The 27,429-nt window shown below is 47.5% G+C and overlaps 1 protein-coding gene across 2 annotated transcripts in view; it reads left to right on the forward strand.

The window, feature by feature from the left end:
* Positions 1–27,429, forward strand: part of SLC5A6 (solute carrier family 5 member 6) — a 98,006-nt gene that overhangs the window by 48,718 nt on the left and 21,859 nt on the right. For both annotated transcript variants that reach the window (XM_082251769.1, XM_082251770.1), the window contains exon 10: positions 25,451–25,518. In XM_082251769.1, coding sequence (XP_082107895.1) covers positions 25,451–25,518 — 68 coding nt within the window. The remainder of the gene's footprint in view (positions 1–25,450; positions 25,519–27,429) is intronic.

Below are 27,429 nucleotides of genomic sequence, written 5' to 3' on the forward strand. Positions count from 1 at the left end.
CATAACTGGGGTGGGGGGACGTCTTCGCCGGTTCCCGGATCCATGGCTTTCCAGAATCCCGGACAATTGGGTTTGCGAAGTCATAAGGTCAGGGTACAAGATCGAGTTTCGATCTCTCCCACCGGCGCGATTCTTCCCTTCCAATATCCGTCTATCCGCAGATCGTTTAGAAGATCTGAGGAGAGCAGTCACAGATTTACTACAACAAGGAGTGGTAGTCCACGTTCCTTGGACAGAACGGTTTCAAGGGTTTTATTCAAACCTGTTTACAATACCCAGGAAAGAGGGCAAAGTGCGTCCAATTCTGGACTTAAGAGCACTCAATTCTTTCGTCAACATAAGAAGATTCAGAATGGAGTCCATTCGCACGGTAGCAGCCTTCCTGCATCCAGGGGATGTCCTAGCGTCCATAGACATCAAGGACGCCTATCTTCACATTCCCATTTTCGCAGGACATCAGCGTTTTCTACGCTTTTCCGTAGAGGAGAACCACTATCAGTTTGTGGCGTTACCTTTCGGTCTCGCCACGGCTCCGCGGGTCTTCACAAAGGTGTTGGCCCCAATGTTGGCACTTCTGCGCCAAAGAGGTATATCGATTCTAGGTTACCTAGACGATCTTCTGCTTCATGCAGAGTCTCCTCAGACCTTGCTACAAAACATAGAAATTACTATGATTTCTTTACAGGAATTCGGGTGGCTGGTGAACCAGCAAAAGTCATTTCTGGTTCCCACCCAGAGGCTCGAATATCTGGGTCTAATTCTAGACACAGTCAGGACGAGAGTTTTCCTTCCGGTAGGGAAACTTTGAAAGATTCAATCAGCAGTCCAGTTGTTACTGTCCAACAGCTGGTCTTCCCTTCGGACGTGCATGAGGGTTCTGGGGTTGATGGTGGCTTCATTCGAAGCAGTCCCATTTGCCCAGTCCCATACCCGAATTCTTCAGCAAGAGATTCTTCTCAGATGGAATCGGAATCCGGAATCCCTGGACAATCAGATACGATTGAGCAAACAGACCAGAGAGTCTCTGGTTTGGTGGCTTCGGTCTCCAATGCTCAGCCAGGGAAAGTCATTTCTGCCAATATATTGGACGATAGTGACCACGGATGCCAGTCTATCCGGATGGGGAGGAATTCTTGGTCAGTTATCTGTCCAGGGACTTTGGTCCCCGGAAGAATCCAGGTTACCGATAAATGTATTGGAACTGAGAGCGATCAGACTTTGTCTGATTCACTGGACCGAGCAGCTCCAGGGCAGCCCGGTTCGGATCCAGTCGGACAATGCCACGGCCGTGGCTTATGTCAATCATCAGGGGGGCACCAAGAGTGTCCGAGCGGCCAAAGAAGTGGCTTGCATTCTTCGCTGGGCGGAACGATTTGTTCCAACAATCTCTGCGGTGTTCATTCCGGGGGTGGAGAATTGGCAGGCAGATTATCTCAGCCGTCAGACCCTGGATCAGGGGGAATGGTCCCTCCATCCAGACGTTTTCCACCAGTTGTGCCTACGGTGGGGCACCCCGGATGTGGATCTGTTGGCATCACGATTCAACAGGAAAGTTCAGAGATTCGTGGCTCGCTCCCGCGATCCTCTAGCAGAAACCGCAGACGCACTGATCGCCCCGTGGGGGCAATACCAGCTAATATATGCCTTCCCTCCTCTCGCGTTACTGCCAAGACTTCTTCGCAGGGTAGAGGAGGAAGGAATCCCAGTAATCCTGGTAGCTCCGGACTGGCCTCGTCGAGCTTGGTACGCCGACATGGTCAGACTGGTGGCGGACGTCCCATGGAGACTTCCTCTCAGGGAGGATCTACTGTCTCAGGGACCGATCTTCCATCCTGCTTTACGATCGCTGGTTTTAACGGCCTGGCTATTGAGACCCAGGTGCTGAAGGACAAAGGTTTGTCAGCTTCAGTTATTCCTACTCTAGTTGAAGCAAGGAAAGCGACTTCCAGAAAGATTTATCATCGCACATGGAAGTCCTACATTGCATGGTGTGAACCTTTGGGGTTCCGTCCTCGGTCTTATTCGATTAGTCGAATATTGGCTTTTCTGCAACAAGGGGTTGAGCAGAAACTGGCCTTGAGTACTATCAAGGGTCAGGTCTCAGCATTAGCCATCTTCTTTCAGAAGCCTTTGGCTACTCATTCCTTGGTGCGGAATTTCATCCAGGGGGTGCGACATCTGGCTCCGCCAGTGCACGCGCCGTTACCCCCCTGGGATCTTAATCTAGTGTTGTCGGTTCTTCAGAAACCTCCCTTTGAAGATATTAGGGAGATTCCTCTACCCACGTTGTCCCAGAAGGTGGCCTTCTTGGTGGCTATTACTTCTGCACGCAGGGTGTCAGAACTGGCCGCATTATCTTGTCGTTCACCATATCTGGTGGTTCATAGAGATAAGGTGGTTCTTCGTCCGAATCCATCCTTCCTACCAAAAGTGGTTTCAGAATTTCATCTGAATGAAGAAATTGTATTACTTTCCCTGTGTCCTAAGCCCAGTCATCCTCGGGAATTTGCTTTGCACTCCTTGGATGTGGTCCGGGCGATCAGGGTATACTTGAAAACGACAGACTCGTTTCGCAACACGGATTCACTTTTTGTGATCCCAGATGGACCCAAAAAGGGGTTGCCTGCATCTGCCGCGACCATTTCCAGATGGATCAGACAGACGGTAGTGCAGGCTTATTCTATTAAGGGTCGGGAGCCCCCGTTCCCTGTTAAGGCGCACTCCACTCGGGCACTTAGTGCGTCATGGGCCTTTCGCCATCAGGCGTCAGTGGTCCAGGTGTGCAAGGCGGCTACCTGGTCGTCGGTGCATACCTTCTCTAAACATTATAAAGTTGATGTAATGGCATCGTCTGATGCCTCATTTGGCCTCAAGGTTTTGCAGGCCGCAATTTGAGGAGACCAGTGGTCTACCTCGAGGGTTTTTTCCGTTGGAAAAATTTTTTCTTTAGCCTCATTCTTTGTTTATAATGAGCCTTTAAAACTTCTAGTTTGGCACCGGTTGGGCCTTCTAGATTGGATTTGATTTTGTCAATCCCACCCCTCATTTGTGGCACTGCTTCTGGATGTCCCAGCTCTTGAGAATCAAGAAGACTACGTCTGTCAATGAGCGATAGAGAAAAATGGATTTTTGTAAGAACTTACCGTAAAATCCTTTTCTCTTAAAGTGGAGTTCCACCCTATTTTTATACTTACCTCCATCTTCTCGCTCCGGGTCACCTGAAAAATAAATGGATAATCACATATTTTTTTTTTTTTTACTTACCTCGTAGCGAAGAAAATATACTTACCTTACTTCCTTCTTCCTCCTTCCTCGGCCGCGGCCCGTCGTCACTTCCTGGCTCTGCAATGATTCCTGGGAGCTGAACGTCATAGCTCCCAGGAATCATTGCGCCTGCACCGGCCCCGACGTCAGTTCCGGGTCGCGCGCGTCATCCCCTTCTAAACAGCTTCTGGGCATGCCCAGAAGCTGTGGAGGGGTGACGCGCGCGACCCGGAAGTGACGTCGGGGCCGGCGCAGAGCATCGTGGGACCACAGAAGGCGGAAGAAGACGCCGAAGAGGACGCGCTGGCTTCAAGCTGCCCACATCTGAGATGGCAGCGCTGGACAAGACGTTTGCAAGGTAAGTATTTCGTCTTGCAGGTAAGTGCAACCCGGGACAGATCAGAGGCTAGCCATTGTGGAATGCACTAGCCCTGACTGTCCCGGGGGTATTAAAAAAAAAAAAAACAAATCCTGGGTGGAACTCCGCTTTAAGCTCATTGACAGACGTAGTACCCGCCCCTCTATCATTGAGTTGGGTTGGGTTAAATTCTCTGTACTGCTTTAAACAGAACTGATTCCCTGTAGCAGAGAGAGGGAGGATATACCCTCAGGGACTGCCCCTAGGGTGGAGCCAGAACGTTTTGTCATTCTGCCTAGTCCTACTCCTGCGGAGACAACATAACCCAGCTCTTGAGAATCAAGAAGACTACGTCTGTCAATGAGCTTAAGAGAAAAGGATTTTACGGTAAGTTCTTACAAAAATCCATTTTTTCCAATAAGGACAGTCCAATAGAAAATTGCCTGCGTTCTGGAGAGTTTCATCTCACTTTGTTTTATGCCTGATGAGTAAGGGGAGGTCCCCACCAATGGGACACAGGTGGCAAAAAACCTCATCAAGGTTTTTAACGTTTCCCCCTACTCTATCCAAAACTAAATATATTGGATGTATCCATGGCAACATTCATACAATGCTATGGGAGAGATTTAATAAAGCTAGGCTCACACCTATGCGTGTTGTGATTAATGCGTTTTTTTTCCAGAGCATTTTGCAGTGCATTTTTTGAACACCCTTTTTTTTTTTGCGTTTTTTTTCCTTTTTTTTTTTTTTTGGCTAATAGGAAAGAATAACTGTCCTGTTCATGAAGTGCTACTTCACACTCTGGTACTCAAGTTGCATCAAAGGAGTGCAAGTCCCATGTTAGAATTAGAGTTGGGGTTAGGGGTAATCATTCGGGTTAGCTGTAATTTTTAGATTTAGTGTTCTACCGCTAACCCTTATGATCGCCCCTAACCCTTATGATCGCCCCCAGACCTCCTGATTAACCCCAGACCTCCTGATTAACCCTAAACTTAATGAATACTGCTAACCTTAACGAGGAGTTCAAATACTGTAGCTGCTAACTTTTAATAGACCATTAACCTGTCCAGGGAGCCTGCAATGTCAACACCCCAGGCGATTTTCGGATCAGCTGCCGGGTGCAGCCGCCGCCATTCACTGTAAGGGAAACCAGCAATGAAGCCTTTCGGCTTCACAGCCGGCTCCCTACTGCGCATGTGCGAAGCGTGCTGCACATTCTAATTGGCTCGGCATCGGGGGAAGGAGAAACTGGACGGAACTTCCTAAGGACGGCGCCGCGGCACTGTCTCTCGGAAGTGGGGAAAGGTTCCTGTCAAAAACGTATACCTGTTCCCTCCCTACCCCCCTGAATTGTGCCAAATGTTGCTCCGGAGGGGGAGAAGGAAGCAAATGAGCGGAAGTCCCACTTTTGGGTGGCACTTCACTTTAACCCTAATAATTACCCCTAACCCTAATGGTTACTTCTAACCTTAAACCTAATGATTACCACTAATCTTAACCCCTAATGAATACCCCTAACACTAATAATTACTGCTAACCTTAACCCTAATGATTACCCCTAACCCTAATGATTACTGCGAATCCTAACCCTAATTATTACCCCTAAACCTAATGCTTACTGCTAACATTAACCCTAATGATTACTGCTAACCCTTATGAATGCTAAGCTTAACCCTAATTTTAACCGCTAACCCTAGCTCTTAAAGTAATTGTCAAAAAATAAACTGCTTTGTGCAAAGGTTTTGCACAGAGCAGCCCTGATCATCCTCTTTTGGGGTGCCCCGGTGTCGCATCTGACTCCTCCATTATCGGGTGCCCCCATGGAGAGCTGCTTTCCATGGGCACACCTGTGCGGGCGCACTCACAAGTTCCTCTGCTGCGTCCATTGACACAGACAGCAGGACTTGGCCCCGCCCCTCACTTCCGTGTCACTGGATTTGATTGACAGCAGCGGCAGCCAATGGCTCCTGCTACTATCAATCTATCCATTGAGGACCTGAGACAACAGCTGGAGCCGCTGGGCTCGTGCTAGTCACTGGAACGTTCAGGTAAGAATAACGGGGGGCTCTGGGGGGCAGCAGCAATCAAGAAGGTTTTTCACCTTAATGTATAGAATGCATTAAGGTGAAAAACCTTGACTTTACAATTCCTTTAACCCTAGCATGTGACTTTGGACACATAAAGGTTCCTGCACTACTCTGATGTGACTTGAATGCCAGAGAGTGTAAAGTCACGTCGATATCGCACTCCATGAAGAGAACGGTCATACTTTCCTGTTCACCAAAAAAAAAAAAACTCAAAGCATTGAAGTCTTTTACACGCAAAACTAAATCTGCTGCTTGAAGAAAGTCCCTGACCTTTTCCAAAAATGCATCGGCTCAAAACGCACAGATGTGAACTAGATCCATAGTAAACCATGTAAAATAGACTGTAGTGTCTTTCTGCAAAACGCATAGGTGTCAACCAAGGGTAAAACTGGAGCACTCAGAATCTGGTTCAGTAACCAATCAGCTTGTAACTTCAGCTTGTTTAGTTAGGCTTTGACAATAAAACCTGGAAGCTGATTGGTTTCTATGCACAGCTGCACCAGATTTTGCTCTCTCCAGTTTTAGTAAATCTCCCCTTTGAGTTTGCTACATAGAGAAGCTCTTTGTCTTTTAAAGCTTTCTTATTGGGTGGCCATGGAGGGGAAGGGGATCATTATCAAAGGAAAATGGATATAACAAAGGAGAAACCGGGAAAGGTTCACCTGCTGGGTGGATCAAAGAACACAAAATATCTGTATGCAATGTTTCCTATTTACCTGACCTGAACATGTATGCAAATACCGGTTCCTGGTAGGGAACTCCCTATATGGTGATGGTATTATACAAGTCAGATATAGTCATGTCTAATGGGCTTGGGGATTTTTTATTTTTTTTCCTAGCTGTAGCATTTGTTACTAAGGTGAAGTATATGTAAACTGGTTTGATATGAAGTGATTTAAAAAACATTTTTGTCTTTTTAGCTTTCATCAGAGTGGGGAATAGTTAAACCACTTTATCAGGTTTCTGTTGCTATCTGTGACTACCCCAGTGAGATTTCCCCTCGCTTCCTGTCTTGAACAGTTTCACAGGAAGAAGAAGTCATTACAACCGCGGGGACAGAGACTGCAACAAAAATACTTTGAATTTGCTAGATGTGGGAAATATTAAAACCCCTGTGAGGTTGTCTAGGCCAGTGGTCCTCAACCCTGGTCCTCAGGGCCCACTAACAGGCCAGGTTTGCAAGATAACTGAAATACATCCCAGGTGATATAATTTGCTGCTCAGTGATTGCAGTGCTCTAGTCTGCATCTCCCCAAGTTAATACCTAAAATCTGGCCTGTTAGTGGGACCGGAGTTGAGGACCACTGGTCTAGGCCTTATGGCTCAGGAGACACCCCATTCCCTTTATTTCTTCTACCAGTGTCACCAGGACAGGATGTGCTCTAAAATCTCCCCAGTGCAGTCACAGCAATAAAATCAAATGGGTTTTTCTTCAGCATTCTCTGCTTGGAGTAGAAAAGCCTGCCCCCTGCCATTATGCTATAGATAAGGATCCTTGCTGTCTGTGAGAAAGCGATTTTCTCTGTGATGCATCCCCTTCTTAGTCAGCCTAGAGCGCTGCAGTCAGCATCCAGCATGAGCTTTGATTGCTTTGCAGCGTGCTCTATAGGTCTTGGGGTCCTTTCACACGAGCGGTGCGCTCGGCGAACCTGCTGATCCCCGCTGAGTAGGTGGCTGACAGCTCCATCTCCACTTACTTTGCAGAGACAGACCTGTCCATCCGTCTGGATTTCACAGATCGGATAGCAGCGGATGTCAGCGGACATGTCTTCCGATGTCACCTTCTGCTGTTCCATAGAGGTACATGGAGCATCCGATCAGGTCCGCCTGAAAAACTGACAGGTGGAGCGGATCAGAAAGCCCTTGTGAAAGGGGCCTTACTCCTCAGGAGGTGTCGGACATCTGCAGAGAAACCATTGCTTCCACACACAGAGCAAGGGTCCTTCTCTTATAGCAAACTGGCAGGGGACAGGCTTTTCTACTTGAGCTGTGACTGCTTTCTTAAAGGAGTTGTAAAGTCAGAAGGTTTTTTTATCTTAAACCTTCTGGGTGTAGCAGCCTCCCCAGCACCCCCTAATACTTACCTGAGCTCCATCTCTGTCCAGCGATGTCCCTCGGCCAACTGGAACTCTCCCTCCTGATGGCTAGGACACAGCCGCAGCACCATTGGCTCTCGCGGCTGTCAATCAGTCAGTTAGCCAATCAGGAGAGGGGGCGGGGCCAAACAGCAGCTCCGTGTCTGAATGGACTTTTGAAGCTGCAACTCGGCTCGGGTGACCCCATAGCAAGGCACTGGCTGTGGGGGCCTTTGAAAGGAGGAAGGGGCCAGGAGCAGCAACGGGGGACCAGAGAAGAGGAGGATCCGGGCTGCTCTGTGCAAAACCAACTGCACAGAGGAGGCAAGTATGACATGTTTGTTAAAACATAAATATAAAATGGTGCATCTAATTTGAAATCAGAACAATCGATTATAAATGCTTATATTCATTCAATGTAATATTAAACGTGCATGATCTCTCATCATAAAAATATGCAACTAATGTGATAAACAATGAACAGTAAATGACAGATAATATAGAAGTAATTTGTGGAAGAATGGTGGAAAATGATTAGTATTCCCAACCACCAGTGCTAATAACAGTCCGTTACGGAAAGAATTGTAGAAGCTTGTCAGACGTGTGGGTGGGTTCTCATCTCAATGAGTGTGACCTCACATTTATGCTTGGTCTAATACAGCTTGTTAGCCCCCGCAGGGCTATGGTAGATGATCTCTGCTTCCCGCACTACAGGCTCCCAATCTACGATCTGCAGATTGTAGGCATGGCACAGGTGATGGTTTAGGCATGGCACAGGTGATGGTTTAGGCATGGCACAGGTGATGGTTTAGGCATGGCACAGGAGATGCAGTGCTGCGGGCATGGTACAGGAGAATGTCCTGTACCATGCCCGCAGCACTGTATGAGGAAATGCAGGGGCTGCGGTGGAGTATCACTTACCTGTCGGTGAGGCACCCTCGAATTAAAAATGGCGCTGCCCAGCGCCAACACGTCACCGCGCATGCGCCGCCGATGCTCGGGAAAGCTCGTATACGTTTGGCTATTCCCGGGCAAATGCGCAGTGACATGTTGGCGCTGGGTGGTGCCATTTTTAAAAAGTAAGTGAGCCAGTGACTCGAATATAAGCCGAGGGGGGCTTTTTCAGCATGAAAAAACATGCTGAAAAACTTGGCTTCTACTCGAGTATATACAATATATTATCTGTCATTTACTGTTCATTGTTTATCACATTTATTAGTTGCATTATTTATTTTTATTTTTCGTGATGAGAGATCCTGCACGTTTTTTTAATACTACAGATCATGCACGTTTTTTTTTTTTTTTTTTTTTTTTTTAATACTACATTGAATATATTTAAGCATTTATAATTGGTTGATCTGATTTTAAAATTAGGTGCACCATTTTCTGCACAGCACTTTATATTTCTGTTTTAGCTATCCACACTGACCGATTGGGGAGTGATTAGTGCAAGCTTCAGTACTCATTAACCCTCACACCATAGTAGCTCACAGGATCACCACTTAATTTTGATAACCTGTTTATTTAAAAAATAAAAATGGGACTTTACAATCACTTTAAGAAACAAACCTTTACTAATTTGCACACCTTTTTTTTGTTTTTTTGCACCTGGACGCATTTAGCTGATTTAAACCGAAAGTAATTTCGAGATTTAAAGCCGACCTCTAGAAATGTATGCACATACAGCCCTATGGGGGAAATTTACTGAAACTGGAGCACTCAGAATCTGGTTCAGCTGTCATGGTAACTTCAGCTTGTTCAATTAAGCTTTCTCTATGCTCCCATTGACAGACGCAGTTTATCTTTGCAGCACCCGCCCCTCTGATGGGGATGGTTTTTTTGTCTTCACTGCTTGCCACTAAACTGGTGTGCTGGGCTGTGTCTGTGAGGGTTATGTCTGGAGGGACAGCCCCATGGGCGAGTTGTATGTAAAAAAACGTTGTACTAACGTACTGCCTAGACTACTCCTGCAGGTAGCAGCATAACCCACACAGCTCATGAAGATGAGGCTGCGTCTGTCAATGGACATCAGAGAAACAGATTTTACTGTAAGATCTTACAAAAATCTTATTTTGACAATAAAACCTGGAAGCTGATTGGTTTCCATGCAGAGCTGCACCAGATTTTGCCCTCTCCAGTTTTAGTAAATACCCCCTACCTCCCCCATGGGTCTGACTGCTGGGGACACTGCAATGCACTGTATGTAGCGTTGGCTGCATAAAGTAATCTGTCAGAGACAGGAGCGACTTCCTTCTGCTGCAGGAAGCAAAGGAACATTGGCTCTCCCATCCCTTCGCCACTCTATTTTTGTAAGTGAATACTAGGCAGGCTCTAATTTTGTACAGTGTGCGCATATACTCCTGGAATTCAGCTTTAAGGCAGAATTATTTTTTCTTTCTGAATGGACTTTGCTAATTTCATTAGGCCAGTAAAACACTTTTGGTACCCTATAGAATATTGTATATGCCTACAATATTTTTGTGACTTCAGATTTTTTTTTTGGTGAAAGTCATGTTGTTTCACCACTGTGCAGTATATCTGGCATGATTACCATCGTCCATTAAAGGACCAGGAAATTCAGTAACAGCTTGGTTCTACTGCTGCCTACAGACGGTTTTAGTTAATTTATTTTTGCTAGCTGCCTTTTTGAGGTATTTTTCTTAGTGGCTCCAGTCAAAATTTTTGTCATGCCACTGATGTTGTTTTCCCTGGTGACTTCAGTCAAGATTCCTGCTGTGCTCTACATAGCAGATATCCACATCAGCATGTCCTAAGCAGTAGATTTAGAGGCCATGCCCAGACCTTGCTGAATTTTTGCATGGCTAGCCTGGAGTCTGACTTTTGGGCACTGGGATCTGCATTGTGGCGTCTCCAAGACCTGAGTTAACTGTTGGCTGCGGATCGCTTTCTAGATTCAAGCCATAGCACAGCCTCTGGGGTGATCTAAGAAGAGAGAGATATATAAGGGCAATGGCGCTACTCTGTGAGGGTATTTTTTTGCGGGGTGTCCTCACCCCACCTGGTTGATGTCACAACCGTAATTGGAAATAAAACTGTGGCTATATGACCCTGTCCACGAAGACTTGCTCCATGAGTAAGGCAAGTTGAACTGAAGTACTAGGAGCTACCTCATCATCCCACTGTTGGATGTCTTTTACATCTCCAGGTTACCAAAGTAAGGCTTAAGGCTGTGGGACTGAGCACTGACGTAACCAGCTAGGTGTCCCATTATTCAGCCTAAAGGAAAGGCCATCCTGCTGAAGCACTACATGGATCATCCCGTCTCAGGTGTCATTACAGTGACTTGGTCCCCTCTGCAGCCTGAAACCCTCATTAGCACCAGCTGTCTTGGTTTGTGAGTAGTCAAGACTTTGCCTCGCATTGGGCCAAGTTGCAGTCCAGCTGCTGCAGTTGGCCCAAACCTGTAATCCCCTAGTGGTTCTTTGGGCATTTACCCGTTCTCCCCTGAAGGAACAATCACCTATGTTCTAGAGCCTGGGACCCCTATTGTTATGGGATTGTTCTCATTAGTCACTTTACCCTTCAGTACTTTGAGGACCAAGGCCTCCTCCGTATCCACCAGGACCACCATGTTTACTTTGGACTTTTTATCTGTTTATGCCCAGTTTTTAGAGGTTCTTTCACCATCTCTGGCAGAGTAGATCTGTGACCCTCCTGGGTCTCTGAATCAGATGGTAACTGAGGCCTCAAATACAGATTGTTTAGAGTCCTAGAAGTGTACTCCTGAAGAGGCTTTTTGAGCTACCTGTAGATGATTTAAATTTAAAAGGGATTGTTAACCTGATTGATGCAGAGTATTCTACCCTGCTTTAAGAGAATCAGCCTACTGTTCCAGACCTAGAGCTACAGCTGCAAAGACCTTCTTGCTACAGATGTTGTTGAAGACATTCTTCTGTGAACACTGCAAACGCCATTCAAGATTCTGGGCCCTTCCTTACAGTGAGTTGGAGCATTTCCCCTTAGTGATCCATGTTTACAGGGTTGATGGTATTCTGGCTCAATATAGATATCAACGATAATGCAAAAAGTGGTCACCACCTCCACCTATAACTGGTCTTCGTGGTAAGGAGCACTGGAAGGGCGGACGCAGATCAAGAAAAACGAAGAGATTTCCAATCACAACTTACCAACCAGCCAGCGACCAACTGAATTGCACTAACAGTATGCGTTTAAAAACAGGGGTTTGGTTGCACACATTTGCAAATACATGCGTAAGCTGCAGGCCGCGACAAGGCACCCTGTGATCTGCAGTCCCTAACTCTACAATTTAAAGAGTCTCTACAATGAGAGCACATGCATTTAATGGGATAGGTGGAGGACAGGTGACTAGAGGGAGCCCACCTCTCCATTGTGCGTTGTGCTGGGTGTTCAGTGTGACCCTGTGCCTTTAAGGAAGGGTGGGCTCCCTCTAGTCACCTGTCCTCCATCTATCCCATTAAATGCATGTGCTCTCATTGTAGAGACTCTTTAAATTGTAGAGTTAGGACTGCAGATTACAGGGTGCCTTGTCGCGGCCTGCAGCTTACGCATGTATTTGCAAATGTGTGCAACCCAACCCCTGTTTTTAACGCATACTGTTAGACAGTGCAATTCGGTTGGTCGCTGGCTGGTTGGTAAGTTGTGATTGGAAATCTCTTCGTTTTTCTTGATTGATGGTATTCTGACCTTCTAGGGTTTCACTGATAGACTATTAAATTCCCTTCTTAGATCCCAGTTTGAATTAACAGGTTGGGTTCTTTTGTCCTGTACCAGCCATGACTTTAATATGTCAGATTGTGTCAGAATGCTTGAAACAAATGTCTGGAGCCTTACGCTTTAGATGTGAAGGCTTTTTGAAAACTTGGGTTGCACATAGGACATTCTAGCTTCATGCCAGGGATGCTATGCTGTTGATCCATCAAAAGAACATCTGACTTGGTTGTCTTTCCAGGGACCTCATTGGTACTGCTCTTGACACTGTCGTAAACAATGCTACTGATGGTCAGTGTATGCTTCTACTTCAAAGCAGGAGATAAGTGTAAGGAATCCATATTTCTCTTACGTCCTCCGACAGTCGCCGCCTCTTCATATTCGTCACATATGGGGTATTAGACTTTGCTCCGAAGGAGTAGCTAGGCAACAGAATATGTTAACAATACAGCTTTAACATATCCCACCCTCAAGGGGTGGTCCCCTCAGTCAATACCCTCCTACTTCCTGCAACCATATCTCAGTTTTAATGTCTAGCTTGTCAGGAGTGGCTGGCTCTCTCTGTGCTGGGACTTTTTGTCCCAGACTCTTTCTTCTTTTTAATATTTTGTTTGAGTTTTTTCTCTACCTTTACTTAGCTGTTATTTTTGTCAGCATTAGTTAGTTCTTCGGACGAAGAGGATCATGCGGACTGGGTCTCGGGCTGATCCCCCTGATCGCAGGTCGTGGGTCAGTGGCTTCCCAGTCTGCCATCGAGCGTTCAGCCAGGTAACGCTCCTGGCACAGTGAACGACCCATCCCTGTTCGGTGCAGGGATGATTGGTGAGGTGGCTACCTCACCGGACGCTGTGCGGTTTCTTAACCGCCATTGTGTGCGTCTTGAATTGCGACTCTCCCTGCCTCATGTGCAGCGGCTTGTTCGCCTGTGCGGGTTCCCCACGCCATGTGAGGTAAGTGTATCTATGTGGGGACCTGTCTGTCTGGGGGGGGTCTCAGTCTGGGACTGTGTAACCTGCCTTTAATCACACTGCTTGTCTCCCTATCTCTCGGCTGCATGCTGTGGGCTGCAAGGGGGGGGGGGAGCTGTGTGACACTGTGTGTGTCAGGCTGGGCAGTGTGGGAAGCTGTGTGCTGTGGGGCATGTTTTTATGGCATGTTGGGGCATATACAGCGATCGCTGCGGCGATCTAACATGTATCCATATAATGGGATAAAATTGTGTGTGTTTTTATGCACTATGGAGCGGCGATTTCGGCGCCAAACGACGCCATTTTACCGGCGCCCGCTCCGGCCGCATGGTTTACATGCACGGCGGCCATTTTCTTGTAGCCTCCATAGGCTTACATAGAGCGCCCTGGCAGCATCACTTCCTCTTTCCTGGAACACCGATCGAGGCAGCAACAGCAGCGGGGTCTCCTCAGGTTTTATCCTTCTATTCCTGTTTGCCATTGCCTGTATTCAGTCTGTATATTCCCTGTGGGGGTCTCATTGTGCCTGAGTGTGGTGCGGTGGGCTGCGCTTGCCGCGCTTGCTGAAAGGGGGCAGTTAACCCTTGGTTGTCTGGCATACAGGGGCAATGGATTCTCAGGAGGGCAAGTTTCCCACAGTACTGGTGGAAAGCCAGGGGACCGCTGTTTCCCCCCCAGGGGGGGATTTAGCCACTATTGTGGCTGGCCTTGCTGCTCAGGTGCAAATGCTGGTGGCTGCTCAATCTACTAAACGGCCCAGAGTTGCTCTGTCCTCTGATTCTGAGGGTGAAGGTGATGGGGCTGTTCTGGCAGGGACCCCCTTATCGGGGTCCCGCTCCTCTCTTGATCTAGTGGGGTCTGAGGTGGAGGCTGAAGTTGAGGGGGTCGATAATTCTCCCCCTGGCTCGCCTGAAGAGCTTGCAATCATGGATGAGTTGATTGCTTCCATTAAGCAAACGCTGCGTTTGCAGGACGAAGTGTGTCCCCCCGCTGCCTTGGCGGCTTATGGGACGCAGAGAAAACGCAGGACGCCGCAGGTTTTTCCCTGCAATGCTGATTTTCAGCGCGCTGTTAAAGATCAATGGCGCGATCTGCGCAAACCTTTTGCGGTACCAAGTAAATTCAAGCTGCGTTATCCTTTCTCGCCTGCCACTGATGAACGGTGGTGTGTGCCTCCGCCAGTGGATCATGCAATTGCGGTTTTGAACAAAGCCACTGCGATTCCTGCAGAGGGTTCCCCTGTTTTCCGTGATGCCACGGATAGGAGACTGGAGTCTCTTGCCCGTCATACTTATTCTGTTACGGGTTCTATGCTTAAGGCTCTGTTTGCTTCTCTCATGGCGGCCCAGGCGATCGCAAGTTGGACGCAGATGCTTAGGCGCGTCCTAGTGGCCGATTCGGCCTCGGCGGCGACCCTGGATATGGTGGATCAGATCCACCAGGGTGTCATGTATCTGTGTGATGCGGACCTGGACCTGATTCCGTTGGCTGCACGTGTGCACAGCGTGGCGGTGTTGTCTCGCCGCCTGGTTTGGTTGAAATGTTGGTCGGTGGACCAATCTTCGCGTAAAACCTTAGCCAATCTGCCTTATGATGGGTCTCGCCTTTTTGGGGAGTCCCTGGATGTGTTGATTAAGGGGATCACCGGGGGTAAGAGCACTCTCTTGCCCCATTTCCCCAAGGCTAAGGGGGCTTCTGGGAAGAAGCATGCAACTTTTCGGCCCCCTCAAGGGTCCTTTCGTGCCTTTCGGCCGCACTACAAGGGCAAACCGTTCAAAGGCCAAGGCTCTCAGAAGAAGCCCTGGTCTGGGAAACAGAAGTCCGGCCAATCCGGACCTGCGGCCCATAACAGTTCGGCCTGAAGGGGCGCCCTCACCCAGTTTTGGGGTGGGGGGACGCTTGCTCGGTTTTCTTCAGCCCTGGTTGGCCCGTGTGCGGGACAGATGGGTTCTGGAAATCGTTCGATCTGGTTACAAGATCGAGTTTCTCTCTCGGCCGGAGAGCAGATTTTTTCCCTCAAATCTACAACTGTCTCCAGAGCGCTTGCGGGATCTGCACCTGGCGGTGCGGGACCTGAGGGCTCAGGGTGTGGTGGTTCCGGTACCTCATCGGGACAGATTTCGGGGGTTTTATTCCAATCTGTTCACCGTGCCCAGGAAGGAGGGCAAGGTTCGTCCGATTCTGGACTTGAAGGCTCTGAACCGCTCTGTGCGGGTTCGCAAGTTCCGCATGGAGTCCCTGCGCTCGGTGGTGGCTGCCCTGGTTCCGGGGGAATTCATGGCCTCCATCGATTTGAAGGATGCGTACCTTCACATCCCCATATTCGAGGGTCATCAGAGATACCTTCGATTTGCCATTGCGGAGGATCACTACCAGTTCGTGGCGTTGCCCTTTGGGCTCGCCTCGGCTCCGCGGGTCTTCACCAAGGTGCTTGCACCGGTTCTGGCATTATTGAGGGCCCAGGGCATTTCTGTCCTAGGGTATCTGGACGACATTCTGATTCGGTCTGCGACCAGTCAGGGTCTGGAGAAGGACCTGTCTGTCACAATGCAAACTCTGCAGGAGTTCGGTTGGACGATAAATGTTCCAAAGTCGACACTGAGTCCGTCGGTTCGTCTTCCCTATCTGGGAATGATACTGGACTCGGTGCAGGCGAAGGTCTTCCTGCCGGAAGACAAACTCAGGACTCTTCAGGAGGAAGTCAGGTCCCTCAGGGACGTTCCACACTCGTCTCTGCGGGCGTGTATGAGATGTCTGGGATTGATGGTCTCGGCCTTCGAGGCGATTCCTTTCGCTCAGTTTCACACGCGGGGTCTCCAGGCGGAGATCCTGTCCAAGTGGGACGGGCGACCTCAATCTCTGGATCTTCAGATCTCGTTGAGTCATCGCACCAGGGAAAACCTTCTGTGGTGGCTCCAGTCCCCGTTGGTGTCCGGGGGCAAGTCGTTTCGTCCGATCTCGTGGACGATAATCACCACGGATGCCAGCCTGTCGGGCTGGGGTGGTGTTCTGGGCGTTCTGTCCGCCCAGGGGACCTGGTCGGAGGGGGAGTCTTCCCTCCCGATCAACATTCTGGAATTGCGTGCGATAAGGCTCTGTCTTCATCGCTGGACGGACCGGCTGCAGGGCTGCCCGGTTCGGGTGCAGACGGACAATGCCACGGCGGTGGCCTACATCAACCACCAAGGGGGCACCAGGAGTGCCCGAGCAGCTCGAGAAGTGGCCGACATTCTGTCTTGGGCCGAGACTCATGTCCCGGCAATAACGGCGGTTCACATTCCGGGAGTGGAGAACTGGCAGGCGGACTATCTGAGTCGCCAGACCCTGGATCAGGGGGAATGGTCTCTCCATCCGGCTGTCTTCCAGATGTTGTGCGCGAAGTGGGGTCTTCCAGATGTGGACCTGTTCGCGTCTCGCCTCAACTACAAGGTGAAGAGGTTCGTGGCAAGGACGCGCGACCCTCGGGCAGACGCGTCGGACGCGTTAGTGGCCCCGTGGCATCAGTACAGGCTGATGTACGCTTTTCCACCGATTCAGTTGCTGTCCAGGTTCCTTCGCAGGTTACACTCGGAACGCAGCACGGTGATTCTTGTGGCACCGGACTGGCCTCGCCGGTCCTGGTATGCAGACCTCGTGAATCTGGCGGTCGACGCCCCCTGGCGTCTGCCTCTTCGAGACGATCTACTGTCTCAAGGCCCGATTTACCATCCTGCTTTACAGTCGCTGGCTTTGACGGCCTGGCTGTTGAGACCGAGGTCCTGAAGGAGAAGGGTCTCTCTCCAGAGGTCGTTCATACCTTGATCAACGCGAGGAAGTCTTCCTCGGGAAAGGTTTATTACCGTACTTGGAAGGCCTATTTTGCCTGGTGTGAGTCCAGGGGGTTTTCACCCCGCACGTACTCGGTTTCCCGTGTGCTGTCTTTCCTTCAGACGGGTGTCGATCAGCGTTTGGTGCTGGCCACGATAAAGGGTCAGGTGTCTGCGCTGGCCGCTCTGTTTCAACGTCCCGTGGCTTCCAACTCCTTGGTTGGTACTTTTATTCAGGGTGTGCGGCATCTGGTTCCTCCTAGGAGGGATCCTTTGCCCCCCTGGGACTTGAATCTAGTTCTTTCTGTGTTACAACGTGCTCCTTTTGAACAGATCAGGGAGATCTCGTTGTCTCTGTTGTCCAAAAAGGTCGCCTTTTTGGTGGCGATCACTTCGGCTCGCAGGGTGTCGGAACTGGCGGCTTTGTCCTGCAAGTCTCCGTACCTGGTTGTTCATTTGGATAAGGTGGTCTTGCGACCTAATCCTTCTTTTCTGCCGAAACGAGTTTCGGAATTCCATCTTAACGAGGATATTGTTTTGCCTTCGTTGTGCACGAAGCCACGAAGGAGGTGAGATTGCACTCTCTGGATGTTGTTCGGGCGATTAGGGTTTACCTTAAATCGACTGAGTCTTTTCGTAAGACGGACTCCTTGTTTGTTCTTCCAGAGGGTCCTCGGAAGGGCATGGCGGCTTCGGCCTCTACCATCGCCAAATGGATCAGGCAGACCATTGAACAGGCCTATGCTTTGCAGGGGAAGGTTCCCCCTGTGCCTGTGAAGGCGCACTCTACTAGATCACTGAGTACGTCTTGGGCCTGCCGTCATGGGGCTTCTGTAGCCCAGGTGTGTAAGGCGGCGACTTGGTCGACCGTGCACACTTTCACAAAATTCTACAAAGTAGATGTTCAGGCATCGGCGGATGCTTCCTTTGGCCGCAAGGTTCTTAGTGCGGCTGTTCCATAGGGTCCCTTGTTGGGGACTCCTGGCTGTTGGGATATCTTTGTATTCCCTGGTTTTTTTTGTCTTTTCCTGGGTTGTTGCTCCTGTTGAGCACTTATTTTTGCTGTTGCCCAGCTGGTTTCCTTCCTTTGGTAAGGTTCCTTTCTTTGATGTGGAGACTGCGTTGCCTTTCGGCGCGGATGCGTTTCCCACCCCTCATGTTTGCACTGCTTTGGGACGTCCCCATATGTGACGAATATGAAGAGGCGGCGACTGTCGGAGGACGTAAGAGAAAACGGAATTTTTGTAAAATCTTACCTGTAAAATTCCTTTCTCTGAGTCCTCCGACAGTCGCCGCCCCCGCCCCTCTTTTGGGGTTTGAATGTATACTCTGCTGCTATTCCACTAAAACTGAGATATGGTTGCAGGAAGTAGGAGGGTATTGACTGAGGGGACCACCCCTTGAGGGTGGGATATGTTAAAGCTTTATTGTTAACATATTCTGTTGCCTAGCTACTCCTTCGGAGCAAAGTCTAATACCCCATATGTGACGAATATGAAGAGGCGGCGACTGTCGGAGGACTCAGAGAAAGGAATTTTACAGGTAAGATTTTACAAAAATTCAGTTTTCTATGGTATCCTTTTCAGCAGTAGTAGCATATAGAGGTTCAGAGACTACCTCTCACTCGAGTTTCTTCTAGAGACCAGACATCTCCTAAAGTGAGGATTCCCATATTGAAGAATGGGTGTTCAGTTCTCAGGGCCCCCCTTCTGTTTCTGCTTGCAAAGAAGATTTAATTATTGGATGGTGACGTACTTTCCCCAACTACTAGCCGGCAGAACACACTTGAGCCCTTCTCCAATTATGCCCTAAAATCCGGAGGCCCATCTCCACGTAGGTCTTCCTTCTGCAACTGAGTCAGTCTCTTAATGAAGTTGCTTTTGATTCATTCCTTACTGTGGTCTTAAGTCAGATTGATGTTCTTCATAATGTGACTAAGATTCCTGCCCCTACCTCCATAGTGCTGAATATAATGGGACAGGTGGAATGGTTTTTGGAATCCTGTTGGACAACCACAAAACCTGCCTAACCTTGCTCCATCAAATCCCAGGGCCACACTTGGGCGTTTGAATGGTAGGTTCTACTCATTCTCAATCTTCTGGTGTTCATGTATGCCAGCCTGGGTTGCAGTATACCCCATCTTTGCCTAATCTTTATACAGGTGTTGCTCACTCAACCTACTCTCTCCTTTAGGCTTACTTAGGGTTAATACCCTAGGGCAGGGATCCTCAAACTATGGCCCTCCAGCTGTTATGGGACTACACATCCCATGAGGCTTTGTAAAACTCTGACATTCACAGACATGACTAGGCATAATGGGAATTGTAGTTCCCGAACAACTGGAGGGCCATAATTTGAAGACCCCTGGTCTAGGGCTTTCCTCAGCCTTTGGGGTCATTGCTTATCCATTCAGAGTTTAGGCTTTGAGGGCTCTTACAATCACTGTAAGCCTGGTTATCTAGTCAAGATGCCCTTTCCAATCAGAGTCTGATTTTCCCTGAGTTCAAAACTAGGGATGCACCGAAATGAAATTCTTAGCCGAAGCCGAATAATAATAAAATGTTTGGCCGAATACCGAACGCGGTGTTTTGCATTTTTTCCATTTATTTCGCCAATTTTTTGTTCTCTCTCTCTCTCTCTCTCTGTCTCTCTCTCTCTCTCTCTCTGTCTCTCTGTCTCTCTGTCTCTCTCTCTGTCTCTGTCTCTGTCTCCCTCTCATGTCTCTCTCTCTCTCTCTCGTCCTCTCATGTCTCTCTCTCTCTCTCTCTCGTCCTCTCATGTCTCTCTCTCTCTCTCTCTCGTCCTCTCATGTCTCTCTCTCTCTCTCTCTCGTCCTCTCATGTCTCTCTCTCTCTCTCGTCCTCTCATGTCTCTCTCTCTCTCGTCCTCTCATGTCTCTCTCTCTCTCGTCCTCTCATGTCTCTCTCTCTCTCGTCCTCTCATGTCTCTCTCTCTCTCGTCCTCTCATGTCTCTCTCTCTCCCTAAATGTTACTGTAGGGAATGGGATTAAGTGCACACTGCAGCCTTGTACCATAGGGTTAATGTTAGTGACACTGTAGGGATTGGGAAGGATGCTGGGAATGGAAATCAGGAATCATGCAGGCAGCCTTGTAAATTTTAATTGCAGATACAGGGCACTGGGCAGGGTTAATATGGTAACATCAATTACTCAGTGACAGTCAGTCAGTGTCAGTGTGGACTCGATCAGATTATACAGTGACAGACAGTCTCTCATAGTGGTGGTAGTAGGAGGCTGGAGGTGGACTAGTAGGAGCCTGGAAAGGAGCACAGCCGCATACATACATTACTCACTCGTGCACTGCAGCCCGCCCCACACATTCAGTGAGTCTTACTCTCCTCCCTAGTTTTTTCAATGGCACATTCAGGAAGCCAATCATGCCGTGAGTAGCGGCACAGCGGAACCAATCAGGTGTGCAGGCACGCGTGATTGGTTCGCTGTGCAGCTAATCACGGCGTGATTGGCTTCCTGAATGTGCCATTGAAAAAACTAGGGAGGAGAGTAAGACTCACTGAATGTGTGGGGCGGGCTGCAGTGCACAAGTGAGTAATGTATGTATGCTCACCGCTGAAGTGTCCCGGCTTCCCCTGCCTAACACGGAAGTCTGTGAGTCCTCCTGTCCTCCTCCGAGTCCCTTCCCCCTGTAAATATCGCCTACGGCCACAGAACGATAGTCAATATCATATCGACTATCGTTCAGCCCTATTATTCGGCACAAAATTTATTCGGCCTTTTGACTTATTCGGCCGAACACCGAAAGTGCTATTTTTTCTATTTTCGGCCGAATAATGTTCGGCCGCCGAATATTCGGTGCATCCCTATTCAAAACGTTAGTTGTCCTAGCTTGGCCCTTCTGTTTACCAGCTGGTCTTCACTTGTGGGCTGTCTTCTTGTCCAAACAGGGATATGTTTTTTTCTGAGGCTTGCCCCAATGAATGATGTCTGCTTCTAATTGTTGGTTTGTTTTTTTTTGTTTTTTTTTTCCCTCCTGGGTATTTTGGGGAATTGTTGGTTGTTCCTCCAAACTATCGCATTGATTTATTCAGGTGAATGCTTCCCTCTTTTGAGGTGTCTTCTCTGTCCAGGTCTTCAGCACAAGCTTGATCCTTTAGTGCCCTGCTCTTGGTCATGGCAGTTCCCTGGGTCTTGGTCATGGCAGTTCCCTGGGTCTTGGTCATGGCAGTTCCCTGGGTCTTGGTCATGGCAGTTCCCTGGGTCTTGGCCATGGCAGTTCCCTGGGTCTTGGCCATGGCAGTTCCCTGGGTCTTGGCCATGGCAGTTCCCTGGGTCTTGGCCATGGCAGTTCCCTGGGTCTTGGCCATGGCAGTTCCCTGGGTCTTGGCCATGGCAGTTCCCTGGGTCTTGGCCATGGCAGTTCCCTGGGTCTTGGCCATGGCAGTTCCCTGGGTCTTGGCCATGGCAGTTCCCTGGGTCTTGGCCATGGCAGTTCCCTGGGTCTCGGCCATGGCAGTTCCCTGGGTCTCGGCCATGGCAGTTCCCTGGGTCTCGGCCATGGCAGTTCCCTGGGTCTCGGCCATGGCAGTTCCCTGGGTCTTGGCCATGGCAGTTCCCTGGGTCTTGGCCATGGCAGTTCCCTGGGTCTTGGCCATGGCAGTTCCCTGGGTCTTGGCCATGGCAGTTCCCTGGGTCTTGGCCATGGCAGTTCCCTGGGTCTTGGCCATGGCAGTTCCCTGGGTCTTGGCCATGGCAGTTCCCTGGGTCTTGGCCATGGCCGTTCCCTGGGTCTTGGCCATGGCCGTTCCCTGGGTCTTGGCCATGGCCGTTCCCTGGGTCTTGGCCATGGCCGTTCCCTGGGTCTTGGCCATGGCCGTTCCCTGGGTCTTGGTCATGGCAGTTCCCTTGGTCATGCAGAAGGATCTGCCTCATTTGGCCCCCGGTTCAAGTATTGGTCCTTCAGAGCCTCTAAAATGCAGTTGATTCTGAGTTTCCTTTTGGTATCGACTGAATGACCCTTCCCAAGATGGACTGCTTTTGGGTGTCCTGACTGATTTGAATTCCGGCTTCCCTCAATGGACAAAAAATCTTTTTGTATTGATCGTAAAATCTTTTTCTTCAAGACTTTTGATGAACATTGACACCCAACCACCCACCTACCTGCGTGTTTTTGTTTTTTTTTCTGTGTACTACTTGCTCAGAACCTGGGGCATGCTGGGAAAAGGAAGCGGTTATATAGTGACTATCTTACAACAATTTTTAGTTTGCCAGTACCCCAACCCACTGTGGGCAGCAGTTAAACCAGATTGTTACTGAAATCCTGTATCCCTCAACAAACCGAAAAACATTTTACAGTAATTGCACAAATCTTATGTTTTGTTCCATTTGACAGATACTTTCAGACTTGTATAAAGTACTCGAAATTTCTACTTGAGTAAAAGTACAAGTGCTCAATCAAAAAGTGACTTGAGTAGAAGTGGAAGTGCTCGCAGAAAAAGTTACTTAAGTAGAAGTACTAAAGTATTCAACATTTTTTTTACTTAAGTATTGCAAGTAGTTTTTTCAAAAAATTTGCTACTTAAGTACTAAAAGTAAAAAGTACCAGTAGTTTTGAAAAAAAAATTCTACTCAAGTACTGAAAGTAGAAGTACAAGTACTGTGTTATGTAGTTATTAAAGAAAGAAGTCAAAAGTTTGAACATCATATTGTTTTTATTATTTCAAATGATTTATTCAAATGATTAACCGGTGTTTGTTAGTAGTTTCTTGATGCACTTTAAGCGCTGTAGCATCATTTATTTGTTTGTTTCATATTTTCTTTTTATTGGAAAGATTTGGTATAGCAGCTTTTATTATACACAGCCTTTATTTTCGTATGCGCTGATTTACAAATGACAATATACACATTTTTTTGAGCTTTATGCAACCTGCCATCTACTGTTCTGGCAGTGGTAATGTTTTTAAAAGTAACGAGTAACTATGCAGCACAAAAAAAAAATACTTGAGTAGAAGTATCGAAATCATCGAAAAAATGTAGTGAAGTAGAAGTAGGAGAAAAAAATTCTACTCTAGGAAAGTACAGATACTGCATTTCGGTACTTAAGTACAGTACTTAAGTATTTCTACTTCGTTACTATACATCTCTGCTTAATATAGACACATTAACAAATAAAAATCAATCTGATGTTCTTCATGTTGTTGTGTGTCCATAAACCATTCATTCCTCCTTCTGCTGCAAAAATTACCCCAGATAATTTCTGCACCTCTTCATCCCACATTACGGAGGAATGCAGCGTATACTTGAAAACTTTGTGGTAAATTCTCATGTCCTGCACAGGTTTCCCCGCCTACTGCGGACATTTGAACCACTCAGTTTGAGGTATCCTGACGCCCCATTGGATTCTGGGTAGGAGTTCCAGGTGGCGCATGATGTCACGTTTCTTATGTTTGCACCATTCTCATTTTCCTCAGTGCTCCACAATTGTTTTATAATCCCCTGTTGTGAATTGGAAACCCCCCAACCTTTCAGCCCTCCATTATTGGTGTATTCAATTACCGATCCTATATAATTGGGTTGTAGATTGGTTTGGTTTGAAATTTGTTTCCTACCACCTATAAGCTGTGGGTCATCTGCAGAGGGGAAGAATAGTCCAGGTGTACGGAAGGGATTAAGAAACACTCTTCTCTAATACATAATTTTATATTTTTCATAGGATCGGTCCACACAAAACTGATCTACATGGACACTTGTTGTCCAAGTGCAGTGACAGTAATAACTGCAGATAAAATTGTCACATACAGATCAGGCCTCATTCACACGTCCAACATCCGCCATGGTGCGGCAAGCTGTGGATACCTGCAGCTAGGATCCCTGGTGTTCTGATCAGTGATCAGCGGTGGCTACTCAGCAGTGTTCGTTTTTATGTCAAATTTCAATTTTCCATTTGAATCAGTCTCTTAAATAAAATACCATTTTAGTTTTAGTTGTATTTTAGTAATCTGAATTTTTATTTGTATTTTTTAGTCGTCTAAAATCTCCAGTAATTTTTAGTCAACTGGAAGTTCTAGAGAAATGCATTGCAATTTAACTAAACCCGTTGGATTTTAAACTCCCTATATACTCCTAATATTTATGGTATTAAAGATAGCACATGCACCACAGACACAGATTTAGCTGGTATGATATACAAGCAGTGATGATGTAATTTTAGTTTTAGTTGTATTTTAGTCATCTGAATTGTTTGTTTTAGTTGTTTTTTTCAATGCCTGACTCGTTTTAGTTGTATTTTAGTCATCTGATTTGTTTTGGTTTGTATTTTAGTCATATGAATTGTTTTGGTTCTATTTTAGTTATCTGAATTGTTTTGGTTCTATTTTAGTTGTCTGAATTGTTTGTATTTTAGTCATCTGAAATGTTTTAGTTGTATTTTAGTAATCTGGATTGTTTTGGTTGTATTTCAGTCATCTGAATTGTTTTGGTTGTATTTTAGTTGTCTGAATTGTTTGTATTTTAGTCATCTGAAATGTTTTAGTTGTATTTTAGTAATCTGGATTGTTTTGGTTGTATTTCAGTCATCTGAATTGTTTTGGTTGTATTGTAGCCATCTGAATTGTTTGTTTTTAATTATATTTTAATTGTCTGAATTGTTTTGGTTCTATTTTAGTTATCTGAATTATTTTTGTTGTATCTTAGTAGACTAATTTAGTGTTAATTTCTTCAACTAAATTAACACCGCTACTCTGTCTATACACCCCAAGGAGCTAGGGCTGTCTGTGGCTGTAAGCATGTATCTGTACATCCAGGAGTTGACTGCCGTTGACCCCTACAGAGTTTCTAATCAATCTCTGCACTACTTAAATAGAATTTCCTCAATTTATTCTTTATATGCAAAATGGGGGCAGAGGACAAATCAATCCCAGATTAAAGACAATAGAAGAAAATGGGCAAGAATTTGGACAACTAATAAAATGGTGACCGTTGAGATAAGAGCTCATGTTCACCGAAGTAACATTTCTCCATTTTTAAAAAAGAAATTATAATTATGGAAAACATACGGTGGTGACAATACGGATGGCTGAAATGTTGGGTATATATTGGTAGAATTGGATGCTGCTGCCATGTAGAGATTTCAGCTCTCATTCATCCCTCTATAATCTTGCTGCCTGAGTGTTTGCCTGGTCTACTGATCTCCTCCAATTTATTTGCAGCTCTCGGTTACGGACTCATCTGTCTGGGAATGGCCTATGTCTCCTCTCTGATGGGCTCCGTCTTGCAGGTAAGTGTTCTTTGTCCTTGTAGCATAAAGCACATCTAAACCTAATCTATTGCAGCTTACCTGTAGTTGTGGCGATGTGAGGGCTGCATTCGTTTTCTTTTTTTCAGCCTTTTTTTGCCCTTTATTTTCACCTGGTGATCCTGTCAGGAACACACAGTCCTAGGGTGATGGCACTCTAGGACAATAACCACCTAAAAATTGGGTTATAAAATGTTCTTTTTGCATTAAAGTTCAAGTGTCTTCCCCCCCCCCCCCCCCACACAAAAAATTGCGTTTGCCACTCGGCATTTGTGCAGTGGTTTTACAAATATTAAAGGAGCAATCCGCGCTATGCTAGAAAAAATGAATATATAAATCACCAAGCAGCCAGCATAAATTCGTTATAGCAAAATAAGTCAATGTGGGTCCATATGCAGCGCTGACGCACATCAATGTGAATGTATAAAAAGAAGAGATGAGATTCCTCCACCAGTTTCCGTGCAAATAAAAGCACACCACACCACCGTGAGGCACTCCGATCTCCTTACCACACCACCGTAAGGCACTCCGATCTCCTTACCACACCACCGTAAGGCACTCCGATCTCCTTACCACACCACCGTGAGGCACTCCGATCTCCTTACCACACCACCGTGAGGCACTCCGATCTCCTTACCACATCACCGTGAGGCACTCCGATCTCCTTACCACACCACCGTGAGGCACTCCGATCTCCTTACCACACCACCGTGAGGCACTCCGATCTCCTTACCACACCACCGTGAGGCACTCCGATCTCCTTAGCACACCACCCTGAGGCACTCCGATCTCCTTACCACACCACCGTGAGGCACAGCAATCTCCTTACCACACCACCGTGAGGCACTCCGATCTCCTTACCACACCACCGTGAGGCACAGCAATCTCCTTACCACACCACCGTGAGGCACTCCGATCTCCTTACCACACCACCGTGAGGCACAGCAATCTCCTTACCAGAAAATAGAATATGGTGGGCAGTATATAATATATCTTTCAAGTGGGCATCAACCAAGCAATCAGTTATTCAGAGTAGCGAGGCGATAATAACCACTTCAGCAGTTGGTCCGTGCTTGCAGCATCTCAGGTACTAGCAGCATGGAATTCCAATGAATACAACCCTTTATTCACTCAACCCGACCGACACATCGCTATGAGCATCACTTTGTTTCAGAAACGACAAGGTGATGCTCCTATCGATTTGTTGGTCGGGTTGAGTGAATAAAGGGTTGTATTCATTGGAATTCCATGCTGCTAGTACCTGAGATGCTGCAAGCACGGACCAGCTGCTGGAGTTTTAACCACTTGCCGACCTGCCCCACGCAGGTTTACTGCAGCAGGGCGGCTCAGCTGTACATAATCGCGTAGATCTACGTGATTATGTGCACGCGGTCTTGGCGCACTCGCACTGCCGGAGCCGCGCTCCCGCTGTGATTAGACACAGCAGGAGTTAGATTGCGGGAGGAGTGGGCTCGATCGCCGCCAGCCTCCCACGGTCTTCAGGGACACTGACAGAAGAGCAGCCTGCCTATGTAAACAAAGCAGGCGGCTCTCCTGTCAGACAGGCGGAGAGATCGGGTGTTTCAGCTACAGGCAGAGAGTGAGCCTGTCACAGAGCCCCCCCCCCCCCCCACAGTTAGCAAGCACAAGTAGGCATACATTTAACCCCTTGATCACCCCCAGTAATAATCCCTTACCTGCCAGTGTCATTTATAAAGTAACAGTGCATATTATTTAGCACTGATTACTGTCTTAATGTCACCGGTCTCCAAAAAGTGTCAATGTCAGTCTGACCGCCGCAATGTTGCAGTCCCACTAAAAATCACTGATCGCCGCCATTACTAATAAAAACAAAAAAATTAAAGTCCAAAAATCCATCCCGTAGTTTGTAAA

This window comes from Pelophylax lessonae, assembly GCF_965119305.1.
Source record: "Pelophylax lessonae genome assembly, chromosome: 3".
NCBI lineage: Eukaryota > Metazoa > Chordata > Amphibia > Anura > Ranidae > Pelophylax > Pelophylax lessonae.